Here is a 23,471-nt window from a genome sequence, read left to right on the forward strand (position 1 = left end):
TACCATTATTTTCCCAATTTTAAGATGGGGAATAGAGATATTCACCAGTGAAATCTGGACATTCTGCCAGCACCATGTCAGAAAACTGAATCACTTCCATTTGAATATTCTTAATAAGATTCTGAAGATCATCTGCAAAGATAAAGTAGAGGACACTGAAGTTTCTTGAGCTAAACTGACAAATATTCAAACTCTACAGCAGAGAGCATGACTCCAATGGACTAGCCACATTGTTTTAATGCCAAAGGGACAGCTATTTAAAAGGCTATTTTATAGGGTATTCAAAACAAGGCAAGAACTCGCATAGAAGTCAGAAGAAGTGATATAAGGCCTTCCTAAAGAACTCTGGAATTGATTGAATGTACATGGGAGACACTGGCATAGGACCACCAAGTATGGTGTGCTAACATCAAAGAAGGTTCTGTATTCTATGAGCAAAATAGAATTATAGTCAATCAAAAGAAATATGAAATGTACATGTTTAGAAACATCTCCCTCCCAAATGTTCATTTATGCCTGACTTGCAGTAGAACCCTCTGAGTTGGTGTTGGTCTGGTCAGCTTTAGACACAATGTACTCTGACTCCAACATAATGATGTCATTTTGGTTCCATTTGAGAAACTAAGGATAACAAACAAAGAACCACCTCACCACCTCACTGCCAAAGAGATTGGAGCTCTTAATTTTACAGTTGTTTAAATGTCAGACCCTTTACCTCAAATGGTCTTTGTCATTTACCCTCTTCCTGCATAGCTCCAACTAGGAGGAACAGGGGAATGGAAAGGAAGATAAATATTAGGAGATCAATATGGCCATCAGTCAAACAAGAACTCCAGATAAAGTTTAATCTCCTTAGTCTGGCATTTAAGGACTTTCTTTACCATGCCTTAGGCATAATATGGTGGAAAGAGCAGCTTATTACCCATATGAGACCTTGGCCATATGGTGAAATGGATTCTAGAGCCAGAAATACCTGAATTCAAATGCCATGTTGCGATACCCTCTTGACTTCCAAGCATTGTCCTTTCACTCTAAGGATCCCTGGGTTTTGTCACCTACTCTACCCTTGCAACCTAAAATCACTGGTCCTTTCCATGTATCTTGCATCTGAATCCTCCAATATATGTCTTCTGTCCTAAACAGAATGCAACCTCCTTGAGAGAGAACTGTTTCACTTTTCTATATGTATCATAAGTCTTAGAATAGTGGTTGATACCTAGAAAGCGTTTAATAAGTGTTTTCCCCATTCCACTTTATTTGCAAAGTGCTTTCCTTACAACCTATATTACAAATTATTACCTCCAAAGAGGAAACGGAGGTTTAGAAAGGTCGAGTAACCTGCCTCTAGCCCTAAACACAAAACTAGTACATATCAGAGACAGAATTTGAAAGTGGTTTTTTTTAAACTTTGATGATGCAAATTAAACTATTTTCTAAAATGCTTGGAAGTGCTCTGCATATATTTTTTCATCACATTCACATTCTCATTCTTATGTAGAATTGAGAATTGGTTGTCTGTTCATCCTGCTTTGCCATTGTCAGATCACCAGTCTCACTCTTTTCCTCCAGAGCCAGTGGAAAGATTTAGATCAGGACAACTAGAAATGACCCTAGATTCAGTAGACTATCTTGATCTTTTTAATCTAAGGTCTTTCCCAGGTCTCGCTTGGGTTAAGGCAATATCCATTTAGTGATTTAATGCTAGGTAAGAAATGAGGCAAAAGATAGCCTATTGGCTTACTCTTTTAAAAAAAAAATCAATTCAGGAAGGGAAAATGTTAGGGGAGGACTTTGGGATTAACTCGAGTTCTAAATATCTAATTCTACTCTTAGGAGGACTTCAGAACCAGCCTGAGCCCTGATATTGGGTGAGGAATGATGAGGTAGGATTCAGGAGGACATTCGAGCAGGAGTCCGTTTAACCGAGCCAGCTTTATATTTATATATCCTATATCCATGGAGTACTTCTCATGCACCAATTTGTTATTATGGACAGTTGTTTCCCACTTCAGTATAAAACTCTACTTCAAGTAAGCACAGGCATTCACACCCCTGACTTTTCAGGAAGGCTGAGATGCCCTGGGGGGAAGGGAGGTGAAGAGCCAAACCAGATACATCAGCACGGTTCCTTACAGGGCTGGAGGGTCTTACCTTGCCCAGGGTTCCTCTCTATCTGTGGCCCTCAGCATAACCTTCAGGGTTTCTGACTAGAACAGAAACAATTATTGTTTACACTTGCTCTGAACCCTAAAATCCAAGCAATGACCAAGTAAGGCTTGGCCAATCAGTGAGTCAGAGTTTATGGCATAGTAAAGTAGCTCCATTTGAATCTAGAGATCTAATACAACACTGAATATGACTGTTGATGCTGTCAATCAATCAATCAGCAAGGATTTATTATGCCTCTACTATGAACCAGTCATTATGTTAACTGCTGGAAATGCAAAGACAAAAATGAAATAGCATCTGTCTTCAACAAACTTGCATATTATAAAGGGAAATCACATGTTCATATGGAAGAAGATACAAAATAAATGCATAGGGCATTTTTGACAGAGGAAAGACATTAGTAATTCAAAGGAATCAGATGTTTGTGTCTCTTTTGCTTCTTCTTTGGTCATCCCAACATTCCAGGAAGGTAGATAGGTAAGTGGGTAAACACATGTGCGGTTCCCGCAAAACAAGAGAAGGGAATTGTAAGGGCCCTTTAAATGGGCAGACACGGTGCATCGGGAGATTGAGGCCCAGAAGTAATTTCTGTGGATATTAGGACTGCCCTTGGGCGGGATCCTGTCCATTTTGAGATAGCTTCGTAATGGGTGACTCTCTCGCTGATTGGCTGTGTGTGTGACCTCACGGGCCCTTTATAAGCCCACTGCAGACAGCAGTCGCTCTCTTTAACCTGGCGTTCTTCACCTTGGCTTCCTAGCCTGGGTGGCCAAGCCGAGATGGATAGCCAAAAGAGGTAAGGATTTTGGTAGTGAACACGTGGGTCTTCTGACCAGGTGTTCACTCGGGAACCAACAAGTCAGGGCATCAGTTAGGGCATTATGTGAGTAGGTATAATAAAGGCTTTTAAGATTACACGTGGCTGTTCTTGAGTGAGCTACCGGTTACCGGTTCAAGAGATTGTGACCAGAGACCTTTGAAGGCCTCAGAGGAGGTGAGCCGGGTAGAGTTCACACTGCAAAGATCAGTGGTCAAAGGTACTCTGTTGGGCCTAGGACAGACTAGTAATTGTAACTGCCAGGGGAGCACGTTACACACGTTACAATCTGAGCTAGGAAAGTCCACTTCCCTCTACCCCTCTCTCTCCCTCTCCCTTCTTCCTCCCCCTCCCTCTCCCCCTTCCTTTCCCCCTTCCTCTCCCTCTCCCTTTACATCTCTCTCCTAGGCCTTTGTCAATCTCCCCTTCCCATTGGCAGGATCAAAAGAAAAACCTGTTTTAATTGTACACTATTTCAAAGTCCGATTCTTTTTGTACAGTAAAAATAACTGTATGGTCATGTATACATATATTGTATTTAACTTATACTTTAACATATTTAACATGTATTAGTCAACCTGCCATTTGGGGGAGGGGGTGGGAGGAAGGAGGGGAAAAATTGAAACAAGATGTTTTGCAATTGTCAATGCTGAAAAATTACACATGCATATATCTTGTAAATAAAAAGCCATAATAAAAAGAAGAAGAAGAAAGAAAAAGAAAAACCTATCTCCTGATGGGTTGAGCCTGATGCTTTGACTAGAAATTCCCACCTCCTCTAGGGAGGAACTGGAATGGAAATATCAGCTCCACTGATAAGAAAGTAGGGGCAAGATAGAGGGAATAGTTAGTTCCCTTCAGTCAATCAATTCCAGTCCCCAACCACTATTACTTTATCATTCTAATACAAGTTCCTGTATGAACTTGAAAGCATTTAAATAGAATTTCTTAAAATATATATTCTATCCTTCAGAATTTTCAATATTTCAGTCCATCCTCCTTCCAATTCACCCTATATAAAGATGTTTAACCATAAATCCAAACACCAGATGGTGACAATGATTTTTTGCTCATGGTCCCATTTGGAGTTTCCCAGTTTGGCCATTTGGATCTGCTCCCTCCCCTTATGTCTTCACTTCCTGCTGTTGTGCCCTACTTTAGAATCATCTGCTCTTTTCCTTTTTATACCCTAGTTACATTTGGTACCTTCTGACTTTCCTTTCATCTCCATTAATTATAAAGGATCCCAGGTCACACAAAGTCTTGAACCTAAAGTTTAACTACTGTCAGTAGAGCCATAACCAAATCATTTTTAATCTGGGGCAAAAATATTGCTGGGAAAGATTTGCTTTTATGCCAAGAGAAAAACAAATGCCAACCTGGGGAGTGAAGGTGGGTGACAGAAGGAAGAAGGCAATTTAGGAGAGTACCACCATAGTTACAGGTAGGAGGAAGAAATAGGTATCCCATACTACATTTGATATCAATAGAGAAATGGGAAACTGGAGTCAGAGCTTTGTTCTTTCTATGCTAATTACTGATGACAGACTAAAAAATTGCTCCACAAATGAAGAGCAGTAATATATATTAAACATATATAATATGCACAATCTATATATTCCAAACACCTGTTAAATATCATGAAGAGCTTTCTCTCTGCCAGTGTGACATGGTTAATAATTAAATAGAACTGGAGTAAACAAAATGTATGTTGAAGCCTTACCTCAGACATTTACTGGCCTGTGGCCCTAAGTAAGTCATTTAATCTTTGTGTATCTCAGTTTCCTTATCTGTAAAATGTAATAACTAAAATGCATATCTCACCAGTTTATTGAAGGAACCACTCAAAAAGTATATGAAGTATTCTGGATAACTTTAAAGTATTATATGAATATCAATTATTATTTTGGTCTAGCAAAAAAAATGTCATGGATTGGGAGGACTGGACAATCTGGGTTTGAATTCTGAATTTTGCCACCCAATTTATAATGTGATTTTAAGAAGAGACTTGCATTTTTTTAACTGGTGAATTTGGTTTTACCACCACAACAATTACATAAAACATAAAAATAAACAAAAGAGAAGCTAGTGTCTTACTTTCTGAAGATCATTAAGCAAATCCTCCTCAAACCATCTTATCATGTCTGAGACTAAGCGTTCTAATATTGATAGTGATAATACTAAACTTCATGTGTTCATTGTATTCAACATGAATCCTATTGTCTTTTAATGATTGCTGCCTTTTTATATTTATTCTCACTGTGTACCTTGAACCTTTGGCTTTGCTTTTCTCACTCTGCTACTTCACGTAAGTATTCACCTTTTGTGTCTACCTTTACCCAACTCTTATCAATGACTCCAAGAAGCTGTAGCATGAATAGCAGATACATCCCAGGAAAACACCTTGACAAATGAGCTAAACCAAGTGGAGGATAACTTAAGTCCTCAAACCTGTGAGTTAGAAGAAGGTTAGAAGGTTAGAAGAAGAAAACTTTCCCAGACAGAACGGGTAGATGAGAACAGTTTGTTCCAACAGCCAGGGATATGGCTGAAGCAGACGCTGTGGAGCACTTAGAATTTAGTCAGTCATTGAAAATATCATGGTCATCTGCTTCATCTTAGGCTGTAACCAGTCCTCTTGACTTTCACTCTGTAACTCACTGGATTTTGTGATTCAGAAAGAGACAATGAGGTTGACCGCTCTGTCCAACTCTGACTCACTTAGGTCCAGTTCATGCACAAGTGATGAGCCACATGACCCATGATGTCAGTGGTGCTCTTCAAAAACAAAGGACGACAATGAACTCTTTGCATTCATTCTTCCTTATACCTACAAAAATGTTCTGTTACATTCAAGTATTTATTTCATTCAGCTATCCCTCCAATCAATTGGTAAATAGTTTGTTTTAACTTATTACTTTTACAAATAATTGGGCAAAGTCTTCCCCTTGGAGTTCAGTTTACTCATCTATAAAATGATGGGGCTAAGCTGAATGACTTGGAAATTTCCTTCTCTCTTCTATTCTCTGATTCTTTGAATGTCTTATTGACTGATGGCCAAAATAAAATTTCAGGTTCAGTTCCTGGTTTAAAACCAAGAATTTTCAATGATATTAGACACACTCCCAACCCTGGGGTGATACACAACAAATTTATCCAGTAATGCAATAATTGTATTACCTCTGATTTAGACTTCATATACAGGTTGGGTCTAACACCTGGCAGAAACTAAGACACAATATATACTTCTATTTTACTTTGTCTTTTCATCTTAAGAATGATATAATTCTATACCCTAAATCTCCTAGATAAAACAATCAACAAATACACCTAAATACACAGAATTGGACCCTTTCATCTCCTCTATAAAATGGGAATTTCCAGCCTTTGGCTGAGGTGGCAATTTTAGGCAGGTGGTTTATGGGGTGACACTACTGACATTAATTGATATGGGCCAACTTTCTCACTGTTTTCTTATGTGATGATGCTCTTGGACTAAGCATCTTGTCACCTATATAAATGGCTCAATAGAGGAAGAGTTTGGCAGTGAGGATGCAATCCCTTCAAATATAGGGTCTCAATTACAAGCAGTCCTTCATCAGTCATTCACTAAGATTGCAACCAAGTAGAAAGTAACCAATGGTATTTTAAGCCTATGGGTAAATTTGACCCCAGGTTTAAAAAAGACTTTAAAGCAGGCACTTTAACAATTCAATAAGTGGCAGCTAAACAACAAACGGAAATATGGCGATATATTCTATCACCTATTTGCTTTCAGACTCTAACCTTTAGAAAAGGGATGGATCTGGTGTACATATTGACAAAGAAAGCCAAGTTAGATCATGTTCTGTTGAATGTGGCCAAGAGATGTCTCAGGAGACAATCACTACCATCACTGGAGTTATAGAATGAAGACACTCCCTCACATCCTCTGCCACTGCATTCCTCACTTGATCAGGGCTATTACTCAATCCCTCAATGGCATAATATTAAATAGATTAGTGAAAGTCATCAGAGTGCCAGAAATCACTGAGGTTTGAATAAAGCAAACTGTTCCAGGGTTGAAGAAGGCACTTTGCCTGAATTTAATAATTCTTGACAGCAAAGTAATATTGCTACTGTCACTAATTTTTTTTATTAGTATAGCTTTTTATTTATAAGATATATGCATGGGTAATTTTACAACACTGTACGTCACTAATATTACTGTATCTTTTAGTTTGTGAACTGATCCAACTATTCTGGAGAATAATTTGGAACTATACCCAAAGGGCAATTAAACTGTGCGTAGCCTTTGATCTTGCAATACCACTACGAAATCTATATCCCAAAGAGAGCATAAAAAAGGGAAAAGAACCCATATGTACAAAAATATTCAAAGCAACTCTTTTTGTGATGGCAAAAAATTGGAAATTCTTTGAAATCAAGGGAGTGCCCATCAATTAAGCAATGTTTGAATGTATATAAATGTAATGGAATTCTAGTGTTCTATAAGAAATGATGACCAGGTAGATTTCAGAAAAATCTGGAAAGACTTACATGAACTGATACTGAGTACAGTGGTCATAAGCAGGAAAATATTTTACTAATTATAGCAACATTGTGTAATGATTAACTATGAATGACAGCTCCTCTCAAAGATTCAATGATTTAAAACAATCCCAAAAGACTCATGATAGAAAATGCTATCCATATCCAGAGAAAAAAACTGATGGAGTCTGAATGCAGATTGAAGCATTCTATTTTTACTTTCTTCAGGCTTTTTTGTGCATGTTTTCTCCTTTTGTTCTGTTTCTTCTTTCACAACATGACTAAGGGGAAAATGTGTTTTACATTATTGCACATGTATAACCTATATCAGATTGCTTGGAGGGGAGGAAGGAAAAAATTTAGAATTCAAAATTTTATAAAAAGTGAATGTTGAAAAATGTCTTTACATGTAATTGGGAAAAATAAAATACTGTTTAAAAAATAAAAATAGATATTCAGCTTTTCAATCAGCCAAAGTGAGAAAAATTGAAAAGTGTCAAATAGCATGTCATTGCTTTTTAATTGTAGATGCCCATGTAAAAATTTGGTACATGCCCCAAGAAAGCTATATAGAGTGCTCAGTAATACAATGATAATGAGGAGCTCTGGGAACCTGGGAACCAACCAAATAGTTACATTTAGCCTAGTAAAATAATCTTAAAGATTTCTACAAATTTGGTGCCTAATGTTATATCAACTATTTTGAAGACAGAGAAACGGAATCTCTAGGTATCTACTCTGGTGACGTAACCTGTTTACAAATCACCAAGATCTGGAGATCAGAGAAATGGGACTATTAACTATGATTCACTGCTAGTCAGTCATTGGTTTGGGCTGAAGACTCACAAAACCATCAATTTTGGTAGTCAGGGATCATCTTAATAGTGACATTATACTCAATGGTCAAGTCTATTCTTCAAGGCTCAGCATCCTATCCATCCCTCTGGGGACAGGCACTGAGAAAGGTAGTAGAAGAGGAAAGAATAAGGTTAGTTACTCTGGCAAGTTGGGGGTATAGGCAGGGAGAGAAGAGGGAAAAAACAGTATTAGGGGAGATGAAAAATGAGGGGGAAGAGAGGAGAAGAAAAGGAAGAAAGGAAGGAAGGAAGGAAGGAAGGAAGGAAGGAAGGAAGGAAGGAAGGAAGGAAGGAAGGAAGGAAGGAAGGAAGGAAGGAAGGAAGGAAGGAAGGAAGGAAGGAAGGAAGGAAGGAAGGAAGGAAGGAAGGAAGGAAGGAAGGAAGGAAGAAAAGAAGAAGAGAGGGAAGAAGAGAGGGAAGAAGAGAGGGAGGAAGAGAGGGAAAGAAAATAGTAAAGATCTGGAAACAGTGGAACTTATTTATCAATCAGGGAATAGTTAAACAAATTCTGGAATAAAAATAAAAGGAATATTATTGTAGTGTAAGAAATTATAAATATATGAAGAATTCAGAAAACCTTTGCAAAACTTATATGAACTGAAACAGAGTGAAGTAACAGAATCAGGAAAGCAATATACACCACAACTATAGTAATATAAATGAAAAGAATAATAAAACAAAGATGAGTGCTATGTACTTATAATGTCCAATATGAATCTCAAAAAAGAGATGAGGAAACACACTTCTCTAATCCAACTTTTATTTAAAGACCAAAGATATGAGATGCTACATGTACTGTCAGAGTTAGTCATGGATCAGTCTGGCTCCATTGATTTTTCACTGTTACAAAAGAAAGCTGAGTATTGGGAGGAGGAGAGAGTTTTACAAATATAATGTAAAAAAAAAAACAAAAAGCATTAATAAAACTATTTTTTAAAAATTAACCACAAATAAAACTCATGTTTTCCCCAATGCAACAGAAATATACAAGCCACCTCTTGCTTGCAGACACCAGCAGTAAATGGTATAGAATATTTGGATCCATCTCTCTGACACAGCTCTGCTGGCATCTCCCCAAGATGTGCATCTCTACCAAATACAACTCATCTGTTAAGCATAAATTCCCCATAATGCATTCAGGATTGAGTGCAATATCCTTTACATGAGAATTAAATTTTAATTGACTCCTAAATATACACATAGCACTTATTTACTAATTATAGAATCAGGTAAGAAACCAGCCGAGAAAAGGCATACCTAGCTCTGAATGTTTTTTCCTCTATCAGGAAGGCTCTGCTGTTCCCAAAGCCAGCACCATTCAGGCCTGGAGTGGGCTCCCCCCATCTCAGAGATATGGGAAACAACCTTCTCCTGCTCTGTAGTACTTAAAATTCCATTACTAGAAGATAGAGTTTTTCTTTCCATGATTAGTGATCATGGGATCATAGATCCAGAGATGAAAAGAACCTCGGAGACTATCTATTCCAAACCCCCCCCACCTCCAGTTATACAAATGAGGAAACTGAGATTCAGGAAAATTAGTGAGATGTCCAAAGTCACAAAGGTAGTAATCATCAGAAGTAGGATTTGAACCCATAACTGGAAGAGACTTAAAGAGCAAATTCCTTGGGAGAGAGCACTGAGACCAAGAGTAACACTCTGGCCAAGGTTACTGCTATCAAAGTTTTGGCAACATGGGTAGAAGGGGAGACAATATTGGATAACAGTTGGGAAGGTCTTTGGGCAGAGAGGGACCCACCAGGAAAAGCTAGAAAAGTAACCAAAAAGGAATGATCAGGGAGCAGGAGGGACAACCAAAGGCAAGCCAGTAACTACCAAATTGTTAAGGACTGAGCCCACACATCCCTCTTCAAGCCCACCCAACCTTTATCCTTTGGAAGGCAAGAAGAGGAGGATGGACATGGTTTTGTGTGACTCCTTGGGGCCGTCCTGTTTCTTTGCTGGAACGCAGGTCTGGGTTCAGGATAGAGGGAAGCAGTTCAGAACAAAACCCATTTGGACTGTTTTCCCCTCCTTTGTAGTTGCAGCTGGGTCGGTACCTGGTGCTGGTGTCACTGCTGCTCTGCAATGCTCTGTCTTCCGTGACATTAGAGGGCCCGTTGGTCCAGTTGGCCATCTCCCCACTGTGCCAGCTAAACTGCAGTCCTCTGATAAGAAAATGAGGCAGGTGATATTTTATCTCATTCATTGATTTAACTCTTTCAGCTGGAATCACACTTTTCTATGTGCAAGGGCAGATGCCATATATCCCCCATGTTTCATAAAAATAATTCACTTTCTCCAGCATCTTATATCCCAGCAAGCCCTTCATGAATGTTTGCTTGTCTGAAAGCAGGTGGCCAGGGAATTATTAGCCCCATTTTACAGAAGAGGGAGCAGAAGCACAGAGGTCGTGGCTATTTAACATAGTTCAGTGCAATTGGCACTATATTTTAATTTCCATATCATTATTCAGAGAAATGCATCTAGATATAAATTAAGCTCCCTAAACCTGTGCCCTCAGTCTAGATATCAGACACATTTCCACCAATTTTCTAAAATAAATACCTTCTCAATTTTCAGAAGCAATCTGCAAATTTATCCTCTGCATCTGTAAGCAAATATATTTTCTGACTTAAATATATTCATCTGTAACTAAGCAGGACCCTTTCTGTTTTTAATCTATGATCTTATTATCCCAACATATATTTAGAAATTGAAGAAAATGAACTTATTCATACCACCTTATAGTACAGATGGGAAAACTAAGGCCCATGATATGCTTTCCCCTGGTTCTCTTTCTGTCTGCTCAGTCCCTGCTTCTTGGTCTTCTTGGCTGGTTCTTCCTCCATGTTTCACCAACTAACCATGAGAATTCGTCAAAGGACCCTCTTTTCCTTTCCCTCTAAACTATCTCTCTTGATGATCTAAGCAACTCGAATAGTTCAGATAATTTCCAGATTTATATATTTAGTGCCTCTCTCTCTCTCTCTCTATCTCTATCTCTCTCTTTCTCTCTCTCTCTCATCCTCTGTCTTTTTCTGTCTGTCTCTCTCTGTGTGTCTGTCTCTCTCTCTCTTTCTCTCTCTGTCTGTCTCTGTCTGTCTGTCTCTCTCTCTCATCACACATCACCAACTACATCTTAGACATCTCAAACCGAATGTCCTGTAGATATCTCAGTCTCAACAAATCCCAAACAGAGTCCATTTATCCTCCTTACTCCAAATGCTCTCTTTTTTGGGAATTCCCTATCACTAACAAGGGCACCATTCTCCCAGTCATCCAGCTCTGCAAACTCAGTATCCATTTTTAATACCTCATTTCACTCACATACCCAATTTGTTGCCAAATCTTTTCATTTCTACCTTCACAATACTCCTCATGTTCCTCTACTCTCTATTCAGGCTGCCACAACCCTAGTTCAAGTCCCCATCATCTCTTACCTCAGTGATGATAATATCCTTCTCACTGATTTCCCCGAACCTTATCAAATCAGATTACTGGAGCTAGAAGGTCACTGAGGGTAAAGGCTTAGAAGGTCAATTATTTATACAAAACCATATAGGGAATAAATGATAGAGCTAGGATTCAAACTCAGAAACTCTGACATCAAACCAAGTGTTTTATCCACTGCATCATACTATCTTGAAGGAACCAAAGAATGTCAAGATGCAAAGAGATGTTGAGAATGGGCTTCAGGCATGGAAGAATGGGGAAAAGAGAAGCTGACTGCCATTATATGGAAACAGAAGGGATCAGGACAGTGAGAGGAATGAAGCAAAAGACCCATAACTATCTTACTAAGCCTAGGTAACCACTTCCTACTCTTTCCCTTCCTATCTGTATTTCCCCAGAACAACCAGGACACAGAAATGATTTTCAAATTCTTTAATTCCATCATATCCTCATCTATGATTACCATTTTTGGTTCATCTGCAGGATCCGAAATTAGAATCCACCGTGTGCAGCTGTGTAAAGTGAGAACCCCAAACTGGAGTAGATCTGTTTTAAAATGCTATTTTTAGATCGTTAACACTTTAAAACATATAAGGGAGGCAACATGGTATATTCAAATGAGAACTAGGGCAGGGTTAAGGAACCATTCCCTGAATCTACTGTTGGCTCATTCTGTGTTGGCTGGGAGCACACCACCTGACTTCCTATACCTCCAGTTTCTTATGTATAAAATGAAAGGGTTAAACTGGCTAAAGTTTCTCAAAGTCCCACATAAATCTATAAATGCTATGAATTCTCAGCATGGAGGAATGAATTTCTAATGGTAACATTTCAGACACTAGAAGAAAAAGATAAAAGAAGAGATATCTGAAGTCCAAAAACATTCCTGACATCCAGAGCATGCCAGCAGAGCAGCTAACTTCTCTATTGATGCATGTGGAAGCCCTGAAATAAAGGGTAGTGGATGGCTCCTCTTCTCAACCTCAGAACAGTCAAGCTTAGAGGACTTATATCTTATTTCTGTATCCCACATAGAACCCTGAGCTGGATCCCAATTTAGGGCCAAGAGGATCCTGAACAAGAACACCACATGTCCCCAAATAACCCAGGAAAAAAACTGGCTGAAAAAATAAGCAAGCGGCAAATGCCAAGGAAGTGACTAAAGCCCATTGGGACCAAAATAGCCACAGCATCCTTTAATCACAAATTACCTTGTGCCAAGTTGTGGAATCATTTTTACCGATGGTAACTTCCTAATTCTACCTACCTGTCTCTCTCTGGAATATTGGACCAGGAAGAACTAGATGTATTCTACAGAAAAAGGCTCCTTGCTAGCCTCCTCCATCAATTTTATCCTAAAAGAATACTAAATTTGGAGTCAGAATCATCTTCCAGTTTCAGCTCTACCACTTGGGCAAGTGATTTAATCACTGTGGAACCTCATTTTAGCTATCTGTAAAATGAGCATAAAGGTCAGTGTGCTGTAGTATATAAAACTGGCCCAACAAGAGTCAGGAAGATCTGAGTTCAAGTCTCTCCTCTAACACATACTCACCATATGAATAGTCATTTAAATCTCTCAGTGCAAAAGGAAATTGACTTTCTGAGAAATTAAGTTATAGAATATTTCCTGTTCTGCATTTATAGAGGGAGATTCAGAACCAGGAGTTCACTGAACAGTTGTGTCCATAGGTCTAGTCCAAACCATTAAGTGAAAAGGGAAAAAAAATGAGTATAGAGAAACCTGGAAAAACTCAGGATGAGGGGAAATATGAAAGACCATGACCTTTTTAGTCTTCTCTACTAATTCTTTTTAACTTTGGTCAGCTAGGTGAGGCAATGTTTAGAGCATTGGGAATCAATCTCAGTTAAAATGTGGCCTCAGACATTTTCTAGCTGTGTGATTCTGAGTAAGTCACTTCCCCTATTTGCCTCAGTTTCCTCATCTTTAAAATGACTAGAGAAAGAAATGGCAAACCACTTCAATATCTCTGCCAAGAAAACCCCAAATGGGGTCATTAAGAGTCAGACATGATTGCAATGACTCAACAACACCATCAATTCTATTTGCCTAGAATAGAGAATTATGGTAAGGTTGAAATTACAATAGTTTTCTCATATTTCTCATTTTTATTTAGGACCTTTGGCTGATTAATAAAAATAAATTGATTTTTAGAGTTTTGGGAACTAAGGTTTCAAATGGATTCTGACCTACAAAGTATCTAGAAATTTGAGTATCCAAATTAGAGTGAAAAGAAAAAAGAAAAATCTTCCTTCCAAAAAAACAAACAAACAAAAAAAAAAAAAACACTCCATGAGAATAAAAATATCCAAATGGCCTGTGCCCTATCATTGGCATGAGGGAAGTGTTATGTAAACACTTTGTAAAGTACTATATGTGGCAAATATGAACTCATTAATATTATTACACATCATTACCTGTCCAGTGTGTTCATATGGTATGTTTTGATCATGTCATTTAACTGCTCAGAAAACTTCAATAGTTCCCTCTTTGTCTTTAGGATCAAGAACTTCCACTATCTGGCCTTAATCTACCTCATCTCACACAACTGATCCATAGATGATCCCAGCAATGCTGGCCACTTTACTAGTCTCCTAAATATGTCATATGCATTCCAGTCTCTAAATCTTGATTCATAACATTCACAACTCACAACAGTCTGAAATGCTTTTTTTTTTTCACTTGTTTTAAGTCTATCTATCTTAAGAGCTCAGGATGTAGAATGAGAAGAAATGAATATGTCTTATTTTCAAGTTTCTTTAATCATAAAAAACTTTTTTCTTAAAGATTTTAGTAATCAAAAAATCTTCTTTCTTAAAAAAAAAATTTCTTCTTTCTCTCCTACTGTCTACTACCCCCCCTTCCTCTCTCCATCTGTACAATGAAATGGACAAATAAAATTAAGTCTAAAGGCCTCTAAGATTCTAACCATGTGCTACCAAGAGATCTTAGTGAAATACTACTACTCATCCCAATCTATAGATCTCTTCCTTCTCTGTATTTCCACAGAATTTATTATTCATGCCCCTCATTTGACACTGACTACAAACTGCTACTTATCCCTATATGTATGTGTCCTGGCTTTCTGACTAAAAGATTTTGAGACCAGATATTTTCTTGTACTTTTTTGTACCTATGAAATCTTACATATGTAATAGAAATTTGTGGATGATAGTGAAAAACAAACAGGACAAATAAGTTGCCCATGGTAGCAGAGCAAGTTGGAATTGGCTTTAAAGAGTAGTGGGTTTGGGGTATTTTTTTCTTTTTGTTTTTTGAAAACAAGAAATACCTCAATGTCCTAGAACTGACTGCTCCTAAATCCCATTCAAATGCCTCATACCTCATTCCTACTGTGGCAGGGATATTCAGGGAAATAAGAACAGAATGTTTTTCAGAGCTCAGAAAGGGGGAGCAACAACTGAAGTACGAGCCCGAGATCTTATCACAGATTAAAATCTTAGGAACATGAGGGTACTGTGGTCACAAAAACAGAACTTTCAAATTTTCTTTCTAGTATACAATTGTCATTGGCATGAGGGAAGTATTATGTAATATACGTTATAGCTTCAAAACCCTAGGATTTCCTAAGGGGACAGTGAACATTGGATTTCACCTATAAGCAGAGTAGGGCATTGCCTATTACCCAATGAGATTTTTTTGAGAAGGATAAGAAGACCCTATCCAAAAATATTCTCACCCCTTGGTAAACCAGTTCAATTTATGCTGTTCTCTTTTCTTGAGAACCTTGCCCCCTTATCCTATTGCCAAATTTGTTCAGCAAATCACTCTCACCATCCACACAAGTACTACTGAATGAATTTGGAGAAAATTTAAAAACTATGCTGACTGGATCCACCACAAATCTGTGTTATGTTGATTCAACTAGGCTCTCACTACTGCAAGGCAATCCTTTCATGCCTCCCTAATTAACTCACTAATCCATTCACCACAGGACCTTTTCCAAAGCTTTTCTTCCCTTTTTAAATTTGCTATAGAGGCTCTGCCTCTCCCTAACCTCTCAGCTGAGAACTTTGCATCACATTTCACTGAAAATATTAAGTCCATTTGCTGAGAGCTCTCTCATCTCCCCTTCTCATCTTATGTCACCCAGATGCTTTCTGCCACTATCTTTCCTTATTTCACATGAAAAGTATGCCCTTCTTGACAAGGTTAATCTTATTACATGAACAAGTGAAGCTACCCCATCTCACTTTCTATGGCAGATTGTCCCCTCTCTCATCCCACTCTCTCACTTATCTTCAATTTCTTCCTTACTCCTGGTTGCTTTCCTACTGTCTACAAATATGCCTATTTCTCCCCTATCCTCAAGGAACTGTCACTTGATTCATCCATTCTCCACTAGTTATTATCTCATATATCTCTTCTCTTCGCTGCTAACCTCCTCGAAAAGGCCATCTACACCAGATATCTCCACTTTCTTTCCTTTCACTATTTTCTTAATTTCTCCATAGTCTGTCTGCCAACCTCATCATTCAACTGAAACAAATCTCTCCAAAGTTACCAATGTTTTGACTGCCAAATCTAATGAACCTTTTCTCAAACTTCATCCTTCTTAATCTCTCTGTAACCTTTGACATTGTGGATCACCTTCTTTTTGAAACTCTCTTATCTCTAGATTATCATGACCCAGACCTCTCCTGGGTCCCCTCCTACCTACTCTATTGCTCTTTTACAGTCTCTTTTGCTGGATCTTTATCCAGGTCACCTATTAATTTAGGGCATTCTATAGGTCTCTACCCTGGAACTTCTCTTATCCCTTTACATTGTTTCTCTTGGTGGTCTTAATGCTAATGATTCTCAAATCTACTTTTCTGGTCTAATCTCTCTGAACTTCCAGTTTTTCATCTACAATTCCCTATTTGACATCTCAAACTGGATATGCTGTGGCAACTTAAATGCAATTAGTCCAAAACTGAATACATTATTTTTCCAAAAAAAAAAAAAATTCTCTCCCCTTTTTAACTTCCCAATTACTGCTAAAGGTATTACCATTCTACCAGTAACTCAGCCTCATACTTAGGTGTCATCCACAACTCTTCATTCTCTCTCTAAATATCCAATCTATTGCCAAAACTTGTTGATTTTTATTTTGTAACAATCCCAACAAATTATTAAATTGATAGGATTTATGAAGGAGTCTAAGTGTAACTCTTCCAGGGTTAATTGTGGTTTAAGAAAGGACAAGCACTGAAATCAAAGGAACAAAATTCTAATGATTAGGATAAGATTTCTATCAGAAAAGCCTTCAATCTAAACAACAGAAAGATTTACATGAGTATGGCCACTATGTTCAATTCTTTGAATATGACATGTAAGGGGGAAAGAAATACAGGTTGGGATCAATAACTGAGTAATAACCAATGAATTTGATAGATAAAATGTGATACAATATGCATCTTGAGATGAAAAATATGAGGGATTCAGAAGACTTATGAACTTATAAAGTTCATAATAAGCAGAACATGAAGAATAATAACCACAATGATAACAATAATGTAAATGAAAAAAATAATCATAAAAAAATACCATTCCTGGGAAACAAATAAAGAAAATATCCCTTTTCTCAGGAATAAGAAGACTTCAGGAGCAGAATATTGTTTGCACTGTCGAACAAGAACATTGCATCAATTTTTGTTGCTACACTGATTTTCTTTGTTTATAGGGATAGTTTGGGCATGGGGCTGGCAGTATATCCAGAAATGAATGTGATAAATAATATTAGGAATCAAACATTTTCAAAGAAAAGAAACCCAAAGAAGCATTTCGTAGAATTTAAAGATAGAGAGGAAGAGAATATAACCCTCTCCTTTTAATAGATGGGTAAATACAGAGAGATGATATGATTTTTCTCCAAGTGAGTTAAAAGCTCCTGTATGTGCACCCAATGTACAAAGCCCCTCAAATAACTGATATCAAATAACTGATCTTGGTATATAGAGTGAGGAAGGGGAAATAACCATTAAGTTTTTTGAAATTTTTTTTCATATTGTGATTTCACATATGAAATCTATAAGTAAGAGTTACATATACATATGTATGTATGTATGTTATTATTCTAATGGGGATGGAGGCATGAGAACCTATCAGGATCCTGCTGATCCTGTAGTTCTTCCACCTCTATCCTCTAGCTCCATGAGAAAGGGATTGGCATGTAGAGGCTGGCCTTTGTTGCAAGGCTGACCCAAGTCAAACAGTTCTGAATGCTAACTGTTGCCAGCTTCAAAATGACTAACTCATTGATAGTGAATCAGGCTGAATGTGCTTCCATGCTTGAGACAGAAGAGCCTATGACAAATGTCAATTCATTATGGTATCTCTGCGCTACTAAGAACTTCAGAAAGTTCCCCATAACCCACCATTAGACACTTCAGTGAGGGCCATGAAACCCAAGATTGTATCTCTAATGGGGACACGACAGAGGGCTTATATTAAACATTGCTGTCCTCCATGGCAAGTTGCAATATCAAGGCTCCAGAACTTGATTCTGGTACTAACTTGAGACCATAATCTGACAGGTACTAACTTGTGACTTTGGCCAAATAATTTCCTTCTCTTGACCTTAGTTTCCTTCTCCATAAAATAGTAATCTCAAAAGTTCCTTTCACTCAGAAATATTATGGTCATTCAGTGGACAGGGAGGTGTCTTTAGTAACAAATTATCAGAACTTTTAAGTAAGAGACTATGTTGTTTGTTTATATCCCCTAGCATGAGGCTTTGCATCTGGCAGAAGCCTAATTCATACTAGCTTCATGAATGCTAACCGCTAATAGGAGTTAAAGGCTCCTGTTTCTGTAATACTTTAAGAAATAATTTTCTAGAATTTGAAAATTAGTAGATACCCATCAATTGGGGAATGGCTGAATAAGTTGTGATATATAAAGATAATGGAATATTATTGTTTTATAAAAAATGATGAACAAGCTGACTTTAGAAAGGCCTGGAAAGATTTACATGAACTGATGCTGAGTGATACAAGCAGAACCAGAAGCATATTTTTTTACATACTACATATATATGCATATATATAAGCATATATATGTATATATATACTTTTTTATTAATTTTATAATTATACATTTTTGACAGCATATACTCATGAGTAATTTTTTATAACATTATCCCTTGCATTCATTTTTCCAGATTTTCCCTCCCTCCCTCTACTCCCTCCCCTTGATGACAGGCAATCCCATACATTTCACATGTGTTACACTATAACCTAGATACAATATATGTGTGTAAATCCAATTTTCTTGTTGCACGTTAAGTATTGGATTCCGAAGGTATAAGTAACCTGGGTAGATAGACAGTAGTGCTAACAGTTTACATTCAATTCCCAGTGTTCCTTCTCTGGGTGTAGTTGTTTCTGTCCATCATTGATCAACTGGAAGTGAGTTGGATCTTCTTTATGTTGAAGATATCCACTTCCATCAGAATACATCTTCATACAGTATTGTTGTTGAAGTGTATAGTGATCTTCTGAGAACCAGAAACATATTGTACACAATAACTGCAAGATTATAAGATGATCAACTATGAAAGACTTGATTCTTCTCAGTGGTTCAGTGATCCAAGGCAATCCCAATAAACTTTAGATAGAAAATGCCAACTGCATCCAGAAAGAGAACTATGGAGATTGAATGTAAATCAGCACATGCTGTGTGTACTTCTTTTTTGTTTTTGTTTTTCTTTTTCATGGTTTTCCCTTTTTGTTCTGATATTTTTCTCCCAACATGATTCATAAAGAAATGTGTATTTAAAAGGTTAATATACATGTATAACAAGAAAAAAAAATTTTTAAATCCAAAAATAAAAAAGAAATAATTTTCTTCCCAGCAAGAAGAAAATTGGAATCAGGAATGTCTTGGTTTAAGTTTCTCCTCTGACACCAGCTATGTAGTCCTGGACAAGTCATTAAATTTGTGCCTCACATGGGACATTATCCTGAGAATTATCTACTAAATTTATCCTGCCTTTGTGAGGTAGATAGTAAAATAATGATTATTCCTATTTTTACAGATAAGGAAATGGATGTAGAGTTAGCCACAAGGGGTCCCAGATAACTTAAGCAAGCTAAGTGACTCCTCTAGATCAAAAGTAAATATTAGGGCCAAAATTCTAACTCAGATCATTTGGCTTTAAAACTTTTTCCACTAATACACTACTTCTTATGAATCTTATCATAGAAGTTTTCAATTTCTTGGAATAACTACTTCATGGAATAACAAATCCAATAAACATAATAACCAAAGGAAGATTAGGGTGCTTTCCAGAGTGCTTATAGATACATTTGCTACAGAGAATGCTAGAGCTGAAAAAGACATTAAAGACATCAAGATTAAGAAGAATGGAAGTATGGAAAGTGCACTGGCTCCAGAGTTTGAGGACCTGATTTCAAAACCTACTTCCAGCACTTTCTATCATTGTGATATGGGGAAATTCATTTAACTTTCCTGGTCCTCTGTTATCTCCTTTGTCTCAAAGAGGAGGCTGGAATAGATAGCTCTCTGATAAAGGCAGAAGTCTCAATGTTGAATCTCATCCCTTCCTATTTATGAGACTTTGGACAAGTATTTTCAACACTCAATCTTAATTTCCTCATTTGTAAAATGAGAGAATAAACTAGATCAGTGAACCATGCAGTATCTGGTAGGAGGGAGATGGAAGGAGGTAGAGGGAAATGAGGTGTAATAAGGCATTATTATGTGAAGCATCTACTAATCTGTAAACATACTTTCTATAGATTTTTCATTTTTGCCTCATATTTTAAGTATCCCTATTTTCAAATATTTATGTTGATTAATGAAATACAAATTCATAAAAGCATGACTAGATTTATAGTAGTTTTATCATTTTTTAAAAGTCAATGGATATTGTTAGTACAGCTCTTATCATGTGGATGGGGTCTGCAAAGCCCACAATGTTAAAAAAAAAAAAAAAAAAAAGGTCTTCATATCACTACTCTTCTCTGAACTTCCTTCAGATCTATGATAACCTTTTTTAGTTGTCTTCTTCCTTTCACTCAAACTAAACCTTCCCCATTCAACCTCTTTTCACCCTGCAACCACTCCAACACTTAATTCATTCCTCCTGCCTTCTTGTCAACCCATTCACACATCCTCTATGGGATCTAGATAATGCTCCTGGACCTCCTGATTCAATGGTTTTCTTCAAGTGTCTAAATAGTGGTGGTAGTGATGGTGGTTGCTCAGTTGTGTCCAAACCTTCATAACCCCATTTGGGATTTTTTTGGTAGAGATTCTGGAGTGATTTGTCATTTCTTTTTTCAGCTTATTTCATACATGAGGAAACTGTAGGCAAACAGGGATAAATGACTTGTCCAGAGTCATACAACTAGTAAATGTTTGAGGCTGGATTTGAACTTAGGGAAGATAAGTCTTCCTGATTCCAAGCCCAGTGCTCTATCTATTGCAACATTTAGCTGTCCATGGGAAGTTCTTATGTTATTTAAATCACTAGACATTTTTAACTGCCTTAACACTTTATTGAATCATATTGTCTAAGGTCAGATTTTAACTCAGGAAGTTGAGTCTTCTTGACTCCACAGATGGACTCTATCCACTGCACTATGTGCTTACTTTATTTGGTCTGAGCTTGTGACAGTTCTCAGAAAAGTGCCAATCTTTTCCAGAAATTAGTCTTTGCAATTTCTTGCCTTCTTCCTATCAGATCTGTATTCTTTTTTCTCTCATCATGCCCTACCTCTCTATCAGTCATTCTCTACTACTTAAGGCATAAGACTGAGAACAGCTTAAACTATGTCCTGTGCCAATGTATATTTGTGTTTTTATGAAGCTGAAAGCCTCAAGCTACAGAACTCTCAGGGTAGTAGTTATACTGACGGGTAACATTAGCCCTGATTGTGACCACTTACAATCAGGCTACCTCTGTCCATTCATCCCTATGGGATGTCCAAACCTTCATAACCCCATTTGGGATTTTTTTGGTAGAGATTCTGGAGTGATTTGTCATTTCTTTTTTCAGCTTATTTCATACATGAGGAAACTGTAGGCAAACAGGGATAAATGACTTGTCCAGAGTCATACAACTAGTAATATATGTTATATATATATGTATATATGTATATATATATATATATATATATGAAACAGTTTTAAAAAGTCACTAGCATAATAAACTTGGATTTCAGCAAGTCATTTTATCAAGTCTTCCTTGCCAATTTTGGAGAAGACTGTGAAAAGATATGGACTAGATGATCCAAAGAGAGGAGATTAATGTACTGGTGTCAACCTATAGGGAGATCTCTATTGGTGGTTCTTTTATCAGTTACTTGAATGAAGGCATAGATGGAATAGACATTTAGTTGATTCACTGAATGATAGAATCAATGTCTTAAAAAAATCTTTAACAGGGTAGAAAATATATCAAATATAATCAAGTCACATTTAGATTGACACCAGTGCATTAATCTTCTCTCTTTAGATCTAGCTAATCAACCATTTCCAAATATAGTTGTATTATCAACTAGTGAGATAGACTCAAAATCATGTCATACTAAGTTTGGGCAGATGAATTAGGGTTGTTTAACCTAAAGAAGAGAAGACTTAGAGAGAAGGATCAATTGTTGTATTATTTTGTAACTTTAGAGGGAATAAACATTTTATTAAATGCCTGTTATGTCAGACGTTTATGCTAAGTACAACTTTTAGCTCATTTGATCCTCAACAACTATGAAAGATAAGTGCTATTATTATATTCTCCTTTTTATAGTTGAGGAAATTGTAAGCAGAGTTTACATGTCTTGCCCAGAGTCCTTAAGCTAGTATGTATCTGAGACTGAATTTCAGCTCTTATGGTCCTGCCTCCAGGACTAGAATTCCACCACCACCAGCTAACTGCCTCAAAAGAAGAAAATAGAAAGTAGGAACAATGGTTTGACTTTATAGAAACACAGATTACAGCTCCATAGGAGGATTTCCTTAACAATTAGCACTGTACAAAAGCAAATGGCTGCCTCAGGAGGTGGTAGATTTCCCAATGCTTTGGATTTTCATTAAGAGACTGGATGACCATTTGCCAAGGATGGAGAAGAGAGGATTTTTGTTCAAGTGCATGTTGAACTAGATGACATCCAAGCTTCCTACTACCCCTCAGAGATCTAGTGATCCTCTGGGCTTACATCAAACTTCCACTACTTATGCCCTGCCCAAGGATCACTAGAGTCTTGATATAAAACTACCATAGCAAGTTAATCCAGCACTAGGCCTATTTTGCTCCCAGTATGGGGCATATTTTAGATACCCCAAAACCCTACCCCCATTGAATTGCTCTAAACTTGGAACTGGGGGAGCCAGCTTCTTCCTCCTCGCCTACCCTTCTCACCACCGCCACTCCTCAGCTTCAGCTTTTCACACCCAAATGAAAGAGGAAATGCCACAACAGCTGTGAAAGACTCTCAGTGGTGGTTTATGGAAGTAATTACCGAGTTCTGCATGTTCCTTGCCAGTTCTTGCTACTGACTCACTATCTGACTCAGAATTATTACTTTTTTTTCTGTAGAGGAAAAAAGAAAAAGTACGTGTGCTTTTTTTTTTTCCTTTCTCATTGAACTTATGA

General features: G+C 37.4%; 1 protein-coding gene across 3 annotated transcripts in view; it reads right to left on the reverse strand.

Annotated features, from left to right (window-relative positions):
• Positions 1 to 23,471, reverse strand: part of ST8SIA5 (ST8 alpha-N-acetyl-neuraminide alpha-2,8-sialyltransferase 5) — a 135,550-nt gene that overhangs the window by 93,818 nt on the left and 18,261 nt on the right. Inside the window, exons 1-2 of one of the 3 annotated variants that reach the window (XM_074279301.1) lie at positions 11,708 to 12,472; positions 10,434 to 10,541 (exon numbers count right to left, since the gene is read on the reverse strand). The exons of 1 other annotated variant lie outside the window; for it this stretch is intronic. In XM_074279301.1, the coding sequence (XP_074135402.1) occupies positions 10,434 to 10,510 (77 nt within the window). In that variant the 5' untranslated portion in view covers positions 10,511 to 10,541; positions 11,708 to 12,472. Of the gene's footprint in view, positions 1 to 10,433; positions 10,542 to 11,707; positions 12,473 to 23,471 lie in introns of those variants that run through there. One more of the 3 variants, XM_074279299.1, reaches the window with a different exon arrangement.

The sequence above is a fragment of the Sminthopsis crassicaudata genome, chromosome 1 (assembly GCF_048593235.1).
Source record: "Sminthopsis crassicaudata isolate SCR6 chromosome 1, ASM4859323v1, whole genome shotgun sequence".
In the NCBI taxonomy this organism is placed as follows: Eukaryota; Metazoa; Chordata; class Mammalia; order Dasyuromorphia; family Dasyuridae; genus Sminthopsis; species Sminthopsis crassicaudata.